Source organism: Otolemur garnettii, unplaced genomic scaffold (assembly GCF_000181295.1).
Source record: "Otolemur garnettii isolate 467f Iridium unplaced genomic scaffold, OtoGar3 scaffold00010, whole genome shotgun sequence".
NCBI classification, from domain to species: Eukaryota; Metazoa; Chordata; class Mammalia; order Primates; family Galagidae; genus Otolemur; species Otolemur garnettii.
The window spans coordinates 36,414,677-36,427,384 of record NW_003852405.1 but is presented as its reverse complement, the minus strand read 5'-3'; the positions used below and the strand labels follow the sequence as shown (position 1 = coordinate 36,427,384).

Here is a 12,708-nt window from a genome sequence, read left to right as displayed (position 1 = left end):
AGGCGCCGAGCCTCAAACATTTACTCTTGAAGACAAGGCCTCTGCCTCATACTTTGATCCAACACAGCCCACTAGCGCCTGCCCTGAGACCACAGCCAGGCTCCCTGCGTTGTTAAATGATTAATTTGTGCTTAAAATGAGACACGACCGGCTGAATTACTGCTGGGTGTTGCGTTCCAACCAGACGTAAGAGAATCCTCCTTTCTCTGTGAATCTGAAGTGTTGATAAATGGTCCATGTTACAGGCTGAGTTATGTCCCCCACCACATTTCTCACCTCCGGTGCCTCGGAATGTGATTGTATTTGAGGAGACAGTTAAAATGGGGTTGTCAGGCTGGGGCCCAGTCCCACCCGGCTGGTGCCACAATGGGAGGAAGTGCGACCTTGGAAAGACACCGAGAAGGCAGCCACCTGCCGGCCAGGGAGAAGGCAGCCACCTGCCGGCCAGGGAGAAGGCAGCCACCTGCCGGCCAGGGAGAGAGGGCTCAGAAAAACTCAGCTCTGCCCACACCTTGAGCTCCAACTTTTAGCCTCCAGACTGGGAGAATAAACGTCTGTTGTTCAGCCACCCAGTCTGCGAGTTTTGTTACAGCAGCCCTAGCAAAGTGAGACGCAGCCACAGCCCGGGAGGACTGATTTAAACGCACCTTTAAAAGATCAACTGTAAACCTGACCCACGCACTTAGACCCACGCGGCGTATTTTCTCGTCCCCTCCTTGTCGCTGTACGATTGAGGGAGAGCGCTTCCTTTTCAACCTTTACCATAATTTGCTGTCGCCAGCTTGTGGTTGCACCGAGGAGGAATGGGAGAAATGTTACAACTGCGACGTGGTCGCCGTCAGGAGCGTTACGACGAGCGACCGGTCAGGTGACAATGCTCCGCCACCTCCGAAATCCGCCGGAGCCCGGCACAGGGGCTGACCGGAAGCCAGCCCTGGGGTAAACTGAGGAAGCGAGTGACGCTCAGAAGAGACAAAGGGGTTTTCAGCGAACCCGGACGCGCCCCGCCCCCACCTGGCCCCGAGCACCTGCCAGCGCCTCTCCGAGCCCCTCACCCCCGCCGGCGCCCCGCCCCCACTCCCTCACCCCCAACCCTAACCCGCTGGAGAAAGTTCTGGGACTCGCCGGACAAAAACAGAACCAACAACAATAACCTCCCTCCCCCCCCAAAAAAACCCCACCTGTTTTAATAAAACGACGTTTTCCCTATTTCGCCTCCCACCTCCATTCGAATCTTTCCCACGCCTGAGTCTCGGAAATCAAACTGTCTGCTCCCGTCCCCGCCCAGCCCCGCGGTCACTCCCCACCCCCCACCCCCAGGCCCCTAACAACGCGTCCCACGTCCATAGAGACAGATTAGACAGATTCGCGGGTTTCCTACCTAAGGAACCCTCTATCTCGCTGGGCGGGGGGGGGGGGTGCTCCTCCCACAGACTTCTGTCCCTGAAAGCCAAAGTGATGCCCCAAATCCTTTGGGGTGTAAACCCGATTATGCTGAAGGGTGGAAGGAGAGAGGGGGCAAGGGAGAGGATTAAGTGAAAAGAACAGGGAGCGGGGACTTTGGGTGGGTCCCCTTAACTCCTCCTTTCCCTGGTACCTGCCTGGAAATGCCGGATTCATGAAGAAGCTTAAGACTTTGCCCTTGCAGCTTGAAGTCCACAGTTTGTAATTGGACATTTGATGGAAGATTGATTTCATGACTTAGGACATAAAAAAGATTGTCCGTTCTTATTCCCAAGACTAGGAAAGCACCCCTGAGGTTAGCAAGACACCCTTGTATTATAGTACAAGCTGCACAGGAGACGTGGACACACGCGCAGCGCTCACATGCCACAGAGTCATAATCTAAAAATGACCAGCTGGAAAACAGCTTGTGTTTAGTAGAATGGTGGGGAATTTCTACAACTTTAGTTAAATTTTTAGTCAAGAGTCATGTTGGTAAGAATTTCATGAATGTACCTTCTTGATGCCCCAAAATAGAGAAAAAGCGTTAGGAAGCAGCATTAATCATCACAAGACCATGGTAGTGGCCGTGGCAGAAATTTTAGGGAAAAAATGTGTCTTTAGCTTTGTAGAATCACAGTTTGCCCAGAAATTGCTATTCATAATCAATGCATGCAAACAGTGGCATCAACTTAGTTTATAAATTTAAAATTTAAGAAATGCAAATAAAAAGAACAAGGCAGTTTGCTTCAATCATAGTTTTACGGCCATATACATTCAAGGAGGATGATTTGTGTAGAAGACAGTGGTTAAAACCCTTACAACGCCTTCAGCTCATGAATTTACACAGGAGTGAAATTAGCTTCTTAAATAAAGGAGGACTGCATTAAGAAATGTCCATTTTAATGTTATCATAAATCTTTAGCCAATAAAATTTGTAAGGCATAGATTTTATATGAAATTCTTAGAATATTATCTCAGCTAATATTTATGGAGCGTATACTTTATGCCACATGTAAGGCTAAAGGTTTTTTTTTTTTTTTTTTTTTTTGAGACGGAGTCTTACTGTGTCACCCTCGGTAAAATGCCTTGGCGTCACAGCTCACAGCAACCTCAACCTCAAACTTGGGCTTAAGCGTCTCTCTTGACTCAGCCTTCCAAGAAGCTGGGATGGCAGGTGCCAGACACAAGGCCCAGGTATTTTTTTGTTGTAGTTGTCATTGTTTAGCAGGCCTGGGCAGGGTTGGAACCTGCCTGCCTCCATGTACATGGTCTGTGCCCTAACCACTGAGCTCTGGGCACTTAGCCAACATATTTTATATATTTATTTTTTCCTTCATTTTCATTAATCCTTAATTAGTATCTTTGAAAAAGGTATTATATTTAATTTTAAAAATGTTCAGAATCAAACTCTCAGAAATTGTATGATTTTCCCAACATCATATAATTAGTAAGTACAGTATTAATACAATACAGAGAGTTTTCACTTTAATAAAAATATTTGGTAACATGTATATAAGAAACAAGTTAAATGGATTCTTTCCTACGTACTTTAATTGCTTTCCATTAAATTCAATGGATATTTATTGAATGAGTCCATGAACCTATTATGGGTAAACACTGGGTAAAAGAGCCTCATGAATGTTTTATTCAAAAGTATACAGATTACTTAAAATGTTAACTACATTTTATTGAAAAGCAAAGGAGGTAAAATCTGCAGACTTTTTCCTGCTTCAAGGAGAGTAGGCTAGCTACAAAGCCAGTGGGCACATTCCCAAAATGGCTCTTACTTCTAGCACTGAGTTCAGAAGGTTCTCAGAACCTGAAGTAAAACTCTCAGATTCCATAATTTGCTAGAAAGGTGCACAGAACTCACAGGAAGCTATTTCTTATATTAAGGATTATGGTTAACCACAGGGAAAAGACACAGATTAAAGTCAGCCAAGAAAAGCAGCTCATGGAGCCTGTGCAGAGTCCAACAGCTTGGACCCGCAGAGGTTTCTGTCCTCTTGCTGTGGAGTCAGGCCAGCTGCCCTCCCAGCACTGCTGTGAGGTAACACACAGGGTGCTGGGGACCAGGGACGCTGACCTGAGCTCCAGGTGCAGAGTTTTTAGCAGAGCTACACCCCACAGGCACACAAAGACCTTCCTCCAGGGCATAACAGTCCCAGCACCCACCCCAAGATTCCATCCCAGAAGCCCAGGGCAAAGGCCAGACTTTCTTTTTGGGCAAGAGCTTCTCTTCTATAAATTCTTTACTATACAATTGCTATACTTGATTTATAAAGTATTCAAATATTCATTTAGTCACTCAAAAGTCGTGAAAAGCCTATGATTCTCCACCCCCTTCTGTCCTCTCCAGATTACAGAAGAGAGCATTTTGTCCCTCTGCCAGCAGAATTTGTCAGAGGGACCAATAATAAATAATTATGCGTGTGTATGTATGTGCATGAGTGTGTATGAATGTATGTGTGTATGTGTGTGTATGTGTATATGTATGTCTGTATGTGTGTATGTATGTGTGTCTGTGTATGTAGGTGTGTGTGTATGTATGTATGCGTGTATGTATATATGTGTGTGTGCATGTATGTGTGTATGTATGTATGTGTGTGGATGTATGTGTGTGTATATATGTATGTGTGTCTGTGTATGTAGGTGTGTGTGTATGTATGCATGTATGTATATGTGTGTATATATGTATGCATGTATGTATATATGTGTGTGTATGTATGTATGCGTGTATGTATATATGTGTGTGTGTATGTATGCATGTATGTATATATATGTGTGTGTGTGTATGCATGCGTGTATGTACATATGTGTGTATGTATGTGTGTGGATGTATGTGTGTGTGTAGCTTAAGTAGAATAAAATGCAGTTTTGGAAAGGTCAGTAGGTTTTTTTGTTTTATTTGTTTTGAGACAGAGTCTTGCTCTGTCGCCTAGGTTAGAGTGCCATGCCTCAGTCTTGATCACAGCAACCTCAAACTCCTGGGTTTAAGTGATCCTGATCCTCCTGCCTTAGTCTCCTGAGTAGCTGGGACTACAGGTGCCTGCCAGGACACCCAGCTAATGTTTTATTTTTGGTAAAGACAGGATCTTCATCTTGTTCAGGCTGGTCTTGAGCTCCTGAGCTCAGGGGACCCTCCTAGCTCCAGATTACAGCTGTGAGCCACTGTGTCCCGCCCAGTGACAAGCAGTTTTAAGGGTGAAATGCTGGGAGAATATGGCCTCTTACTTTCTTCACAGGCCCTCCCACCACTTGGTGGCAGTGCACCAAGGCTGAGATGACAAACTAAAGCTAGAAACTAAACCAAACCAAACTAAAATAATAATGACGTGAAATGACACCAAATAGCTCATGATAATAGCTGCAAAACAGCTTCCCCCAAATGTGCCCTTCGCACGTTGGAGGTGGGTTTTCAGACCCTTTCTCGAACACTCTGATTCTCCCCTAACTCCTGCCCAACGTGACACATACACAGATTCATGAAATCACTATTCCAGGGCAGTGGGACTCACTGGTTAATGCTCAAGACACTTTCTTACTTTGCCTGTTTCCTTCCTTTTTGCTTCTACAAAGGCCAGATTTGTCTCTTTTGCATTGACATTGCTTATAGAAACTGGAAGGTCTTTTTCTTTTTAGTAAGAGGACAGTTGTTTCCCTAACTCAGCTGCTGCCCCCAAATGATTATAAATGCTAATCATTATAGCCATCCTCCTGTATTCACTTCGTGTGTTATACTCACGTTTCTTCCTATTTATGATAATAATTTAAAAGCCCTATAAATTAAGTTTAATTAAGAGTTAATAACAAATACCATTATTATCTTTGAACTAAATGAAAAATTAAATATGGACAAATTGTCATTAATTGTAAAATGACTGGTATTCTCTCCAGCTCCCCTTCTAAATCCTTTGGGTGTCCTTCTACTGATTTGGTTGTACCTATGAGGTAGGACAATTGCATTCACAAGCTCATCCTGGACACAGGGCTAATACCTCATTGCCAAATATCATTAGGCAGTTAGGCAATATCACCTCGGAAATGCTCGCTTTGGCCATCTGGTGAGTTCCAGGACCTCTCACTTCACATGTGGCCCAGCACTTCCTCCTCTGGACACAGAACCCCACATGAAATCTGCACCCCCATAGGCATTGTAGCATTAACCACAATAGCCAGAGCATGGAAAAAAAGTGTCTATTAATGGACATTTGTATTCCATATAAGATAATGGAATATTATTCACCCCATGAAAAATAAGGAGATTTTGCCATTTGTGACAATGTGAGTGAAACTTGAGGACAGTACACTAAGTGAAATGAATTAGAAAGAGAAAGACAAATATTGCATAATCTTGTGAAAGTTAAAATAGCTGTGCTCATAAAAACAGAAAATGGGATGGTGGTTACCAGGAGTGGAGGAGTGGGAAGGGGAGTTGTCAGTCAAAGAGGGCGAACTTGCAGTTGTCACACGAGATCTCAAACACAGCACGGTGACCACAGGGAACACGCGTGATTTGTACAGTACACTTGAAATTTGCTTAAATGTTCTCACTACAAAACAAAACAAAGGGTGCCCAGGTGAGGTGAGAGATTTATTAACTAACCTGAATGTAATCATTATTTTGCAAAGTACATAAACACCATGTCTCATCACATTGTACACCAGGAAATCACATAACTTTATTTGCTAATTATATCTCAATAAAGCTAAAAACAATTTTTAAAGATAGATATTTAGGGCAACGCCTATGGCTCAAAGGAGTAGAGCATCGGCCCCATATACAGGAGGTGGCTAGTTCAAACACAGCCCCGGCCAAAAAAAAAAAAAAAAAAAGATAGATAATTAATATCAACACTGGTTGTGAATGAAAACTAAGTATTATAATTTTTGGCGTCAAAGATTTTGACAAATCAAGCATGTATATACGTTCTACCTCTTTGATAAGACAAATAATTTTAAAGCAAGCTGAAAAAAAAAAAAACACTGACAAAGCAGCTGAGTTTCAGTTATCTGGGTTTTCCCAAATATACCTAAGAGCCAGTCATTTTGAATTGGACAGTGTGAGTTTCTCTTCAAGAATGAGAAATGTAGGTCAGGGCTCTGCTGACGTTTCCATCTGCCTCAGAGCTGAAACTCTGAAGTGATCACCGCGTGCAGCAGTGGGGAGAGAGACAGGACCCGGCCAGCGGGTGCAGCCTGGCTGCACGGGGTAGGATGTGCTCCGGACAGGTGGACAGGTACGGAGAGAACCGTCGGTGTCCCCCCACTTAGAGGCTCCTGTATTTCCTTTTGGCAATGCATGAGCCAACTTGTTTTCTCCTGCGAGTCCCCATGGTATTTTACACTGTGGTTACTGATGGGCCCTGAATCTATATTACTGTTTGGCATCACGTTAAATAATAATTACTGCATGTGTTCTACAGGTGAGTAGTTACCTCCTAACTAGGAACATTTTAGGCTTGTGTGGCCTCTTATCAAGAGAAGATCTACTATGGCTAAAAAGCTTACGAAAGGGTCCCTCCATTCCTGAGCCATGGGAACCCCAGTTTTTAAAATGTTATTAGATATTTTATGCCATTTGATAAACCACAAGCTGTGTTCTGTTGTAGAGTTTTATATGAAAAACTTTATATGAAAAGTGCGGGTTTTATTAAACAGATAAAAATAACTGATTAATATGGATTTTTGAGTAACTCAATAATGTAATTAATTGATTAATTGAATGCCATAACTCCAGTTGTAGACTCCTGACAGCATTGTTTGGAATTTCTGTGACATGTTTTCCTCATGCCCTCTACAGATGGAAGGCTTTCCATATGCTCACCTGGTAATAGCGCATATGCCTCACTCTTCTGGCACTTTTCTTCATTTTGAATCTGTTTTCTCCAGGAGTTCTGAAGTATTTGGCTTTTCCAAGTCTTGCTCATCAAGGACTGATAGTCCTAGAATGTGCTGTGTACATAACTCTGGTCAGGAGAAGAATTCATCATCAGAAGTTAGCTTAGAAAGAGGAGGTTTCTGATGAGAGAGACTAAATTAGGAGGAATGATACTTTAATAGGGTCAAATATCCTAGTAATTCATAGAGTTGGGTTTTTTTGGAGACAGAATCACTCACTCTGTTTCCCCAGGCTAGAGTGCCGGGGCATCAGCCTAGCTCACAGCAACCCCAAACTCCTGGGCTCAAGTAGTCGTCCTGTCTCAGCCTCTCAAGCAGGTGTGACCACAGGTGCCTACCACAACACCTGGCTAGTTTTTCAATTTTTAGTAGAGGTCGGGGTCTCATTCTCACTCAGGTTGGCCTCAAACTCCTGAGCTCAAGGGATTTTCCTGACTCGGCCTCCCAGAAGGTTGTCTGGAGCCACAGTGCCCAGACTTGTAGTGATTTTGGAAGAGTACAACATTTAATTCATTGCTTTATTCCTTCAGCTCAATGCACCAGTGACATTCCTTTGCCCTGTTTGTTTCCTTCCTTTCAAAGACAATAACTGTTAGGTGGAAGAGGTAATGCCTTTTATTATTTTATCAAAGTATTGTGACTTAAATACTTTTAATGTTCTTTTCTAGAGGGAAGCAAAGGCTGTCCTCTTGCCTCCCGACATGGCCCGGGCCGCTCCGCAGTGGGACGCCGCCGTAGTCGCCCTTCATGTGCTCCTCACCTGGTGTCACGCAGGTGTCGTATTTTGCATGTCTATTTCTACCATTTAATCAACAAATAGAATGTTGAGTGATTATTATTTTTAAGGCATTATGCTAGGAGAACCTTCGAAGAATACAAAAACTATGAGATTGGAACAAATTATATATGCATAAAAGCTACATAGAAAGAAATAAAAATGGTCAAATCTCTCTCCTAATACAGGATTCTTTTTTTTACTATTCCTGCTGGACAGCTCTTTAAGGTACAACTGCTCTGTCATTGGAACTCATTACATTGAGCTGTCGTGTTCTGTCTTTAAACAATTATGTGTAGTTACTGTGGAAGTTTTGAGACAGACTGTTTTATGGTCCACTATTTCACTTCCAGGACAGAGGGCAGCATCCTTTCCGATTCACCTCCGCCAGCTTCAACGTGCTCGGCTTATCACTGTTTCTGGGACGGCCATCTGTTTCCATCTGCACAGATTTCACATTTCTCGATTTCTGTGTATCTCATGTAATTGTTACAAAAGAATCTATCAAACACCGGCATTTAATTTCTTGATGGTTAATATGTGCCAGGCCCTCACAGAGAGTCTGTACCCTTAACTATTTCTATCTCACAGCTCTCACAGACATGTGGGCCTGTGCAGGAGTCTTGAGAGGCAGGCACAGGTGATTCTGAGGAATCCAGGAAGGGGGTGGTAGAAAGTCCACGCAGGATAGCAATTGGCATTTGGGAGTTTTTGGTGGGGACAGTAGTGTCCTCGGCAGAGACTCAATTACTGGGAGACAACACCAAGACAGGGTTCTGGAAGGAAGTTTTGCAGACCAGCTTACTGAGAATACTGGAAAAAGCCAAAGCAGCCTCTATAGGTTGGAACTCAGTGACGCTGAGATCCAGATGTAGCCCCATCATCCGAACGGGACTCCTCCAGCAAGGGGTTGTTAGATACTTCCTGACTCAGGTCACCGGCTATCCAAGATGGTTTAGGGGTTTAGATAAAGCACAATCTATCTTTCCCAGCTTCTTGAAATATGCAAAATGATAAATGAGATTTCTGTTTATACACTGAAGTGATAAGCACGGGGGAATGGGACAAGCACTTGTGACTTGGTATTGGAGACCTTCCCAGTGTCCGTTAGAAATTATTTTATATTTTGTCATTTAATCTGTGATGAATGTTTTTAACTTCATCCAGAGTATATTTTCCCAAGTTTTCTAGTAGAGTGTTGTAATTCCTTTTCAACACAAAATTAAAAAATAGACTATGGTTAGCAGTGCTAACCAATCTAAAGCCCTAGAAAGAAGGGAAATTTACATTTTTGTATGACTTATTCTTATATAATCTATGTTGACTTCTATTGATCACTGATTTTTTTTTTCTATGTATTAAAAAACCACTGGCTTACTCCTGAATGTTGGGAAGCTCAGTAGTCCAGAATTTCCAGGGTTCTTCCTCTTTCCATTTTTGGAAAGTCAGAACATTTGTCTGAACTTGAAGATTTCTGACGTTGTTGACTTTTTCTTTCTTTTTTTTGAGTCTTGTTCGTTGCCCCAGCAAGAATGCAGGGGCATCATTATAGCTCAACCCCAAGCTTCAGCTCCTAGGCTCAAGTGATCCTCCTGCCTCTGCCTCCCTGGTAGCTGGGAGTAAGGGGCCAACTATACCAGGCCGGGCTATTTTTTTTTATCTTTCTATTTTTAGTAGACATGGAGTCTCCCTCTTGTTCAGAGGTCAGAGGTCTCAAATTCCTGACTTCAAGTGATCCTCTGGCCTCCGCCTCCCAGAGTGCAATTTACATATAAATGTCCATTATATGAATAGAAATATTTTATTATATTTCTATTATGCAGAAAATGAATTCTTTGAGCTTGTATCTTTGTTCCAAAGATAAAGACTTTCTAAAATCAAATACTCACCTCTGGTTTTGTGGCTGGGCGTGGTGGCTCATGCCTGTAATTCTAGCACTCTGGGAGGCTGAGGCGGGTGGATTGCTTGAGTTCAGGAGTTCAAGACCAGCATGAGCTAGAGCAAGACCCCATCTCTAAAAATAGCTGGGTATTGTGGCCAGCACCTGTAGTCCTGGCTACTCAGGAGGCTGAGGCAGGAGGATTGCTTAAGCCCAGGAGTTTGAGGTTGTGAGCCCAGGGGTTCAAGACTACCCTGAGCAAGAACAAGACCTTGTCTCTACTAACAACAGAAGAAAAACTAGCCAGGCATTGTGGTGGGCACCTGTAATCCCAGCTACTCGGGAGTCTGAGGCAAGAGGATTGCTTGAGCCCAGGAGTTTGAGGTTGATGGGAGATATGATGCCAGGGCAATCTACCCAGGGCTCAGAGTGAGACTCAGTCTCTCTCTCTCTCACACACACACACACATGCACACAAATTATCACTACTTCCATAAGCTTTAAAGATATTTTAATACAAGGTATTTTTAGAAAAAGCCTATAATAAATTTAACAGAGCCTTTCACATGTTTTCTTTGATGTAAATTTTATTTCATTAATTTTATATGGCATTATAGTTTGAGTTTATAAAAATGATTTTAAAATGTTGATTATAAAAATAATACATTCATTATATAATTTTTATTTTTTTACTTTTTATTTATTTTTTTTTTTAGAGACAGAGTCTCACTTTATCACCCTCAGTAGAGTGCTGTGCTGTCACAGCTCACAGCAACCTCCAACTCCTGGTCTTAGGCGATTCTCTTGCCTCAGCCTCTGGAGTAGCTGGGACCACAGGTGCCCACCCCAACGCCAGGCTATTTTTTTGTTGCAGTTTGGTTGGGGCCAGGTTCAAACCAGCCACCCTCGGTATATATGGCAGGCGCCCTACCCACTGAGCCCAGATGCCATCCACGATTATATAATTTTTAAAACACAGAAATATATAATTTTAAAAAATTAAAAATTACTTCAACACAGAGATTATCATTTCATCCATCTATTCACTTCTTTCTAACATCAAGCGTGCATTAAATATGTTGTTTTGGATTTTTTAAAACAATAGTGTTTACATTTCTTGTATTATTACATTAATGATAAATTTTTCAGTATAATTATCTAGCACTAAATTTTTATCACTGACAAGATATAAAAACAATTTTATTCATTATATTCATAATTTTCTGATAAAAGTAATTTTTACCTAAAAATGAACAAAAGGTAGGTTGAATATCTGGAGCCAGTTGGAGACCAGATTTTTCAATGTCCAGCAATATTTCTAATCTTGCCTTTACAAAATGACGTGGCTTCATAATTCCTCAATTCTCCCATGTAAAGTTGGAGAGGTAATTATATTTTCCCTTTCTCTTTCTTTTTCTTTTTTTCCTGAGACAGAATATCCCTCTGTTGCCCCAGGTAAAGTACAGTGGTGTCATCATAGCTCACTGCAACCTCAGACTCCTGGGCTCACGTTATCTACTTGATGAAGCCTCCTGAGTAGCTGGGGGTACCCACCATGATGCTTGGCTGTTTTTTTAAAATTATTTTTTCTGTTTTTTGGTAGAGATAGGAGTCTCACTCTGGCTCAGGCTGGTCTCGAACTCCTGAGCTCAAGCAGCCCTCCTGCTTCAGCCTTGTAGAGTGCTGGGATTATATGCGTGAGCCACTGCCACCTGCCTGTATTTGCTCTTTAGACAGAGAAGCTTTGAGGCTGACTCCAGTCCTGTGTCATGCTGTTGAACATTAATAGAACATACTCAAATAAACTAATCAATGAAAATATACCCTTAGTCCTAAAACCTTTTTTCCAGTGGAAATCATTTAATTAATAGGAAATGATAACTTTTAAATGTGATAGGATATTGTTCTGAATCTCTTGTTTCAATGTTTTACATAGAATTTATTATTATATCCATTTATTTCCAGGAATTACAAGTATTAACTGCTCTGGCCACATCTGGGTAGAACCGGCCACAATTTTTAAGATGGGCACAAATATCTCTATATACTGCCAAGCAACAATTAAGAACTGCCAACCAAGGAAAATTTATTTTTATAAAAACGGCATTAGAGAAAGATTTCACATCACCAGGATTAATAAAACAACAGCTCGACTTTGGTATACAAACTTCCTGGAGCCCCACGCCTCTGTGTACTGCACTGCTGAGTGTCCCGGGCGTTTTGGAGAGACGCTGATATGCGGAGAAGACATTTCTTCTGGATGTAAGTGTTGGGGCCCAATCAAGTATAGATAGAAGCCAGTCTAACCATTCACTGGTGATTACCAGTCTTGTCTAAATAGAGAGTAAAATTATCACTTCTTGGACTTTTGGCTAAGATCAAACGTAAAAATAGAGTGAAATCGCTATAGTTCACTTCTTAGATTGATATGATATGGGAGGTGCCAACTCAACTGTCTCTGGGCCAGGCTGGTGAACTTGGTGAATTAGGGAGGCTGGTGGGACCCGGGCAGAGAGGAAAGCTCACAGGGGAACTTTGAGGGCAGCCCCTGCTCAGATCCAGCATGTATGGGAGCTCAGTATTCCTAGATCTTTTGACACTTCGAAGAAAGACAGAGAAATGAATTGTTGATGTGAATTTTAAAACATTGTCAATGCATTCACAAAACAAATTTTCACCACTGACTTGGCCAAAAAGTAAGGAAATA

At 42.2% G+C, this 12,708-nt stretch overlaps 2 protein-coding genes across 2 annotated transcripts in view; one reads left to right on the top strand and one right to left on the bottom strand.

Annotated features, from left to right (window-relative positions):
• The window catches only part of CUNH1orf141 (chromosome unknown C1orf141 homolog), a 23,996-nt gene extending 23,230 nt beyond the window's left edge, over positions 1 to 766 (bottom strand). The window contains exon 1 of the mRNA XM_023509888.1: positions 648 to 766. The gene's annotated coding sequence lies outside the window, so the exon portion shown is untranslated. The remainder of the gene's footprint in view (positions 1 to 647) is intronic.
• Positions 767 to 8,048: 7,282 nt separating this feature from the next.
• Positions 8,049 to 12,708, top strand: part of IL23R (interleukin 23 receptor) — a 43,648-nt gene continuing 38,988 nt past the window's right edge. The window contains exons 1-2 of the mRNA XM_012801638.1: positions 8,049 to 8,121; positions 11,967 to 12,263. Of these exons, the coding sequence (XP_012657092.1) occupies positions 8,049 to 8,121; positions 11,967 to 12,263 (370 nt within the window). The remainder of the gene's footprint in view (positions 8,122 to 11,966; positions 12,264 to 12,708) is intronic.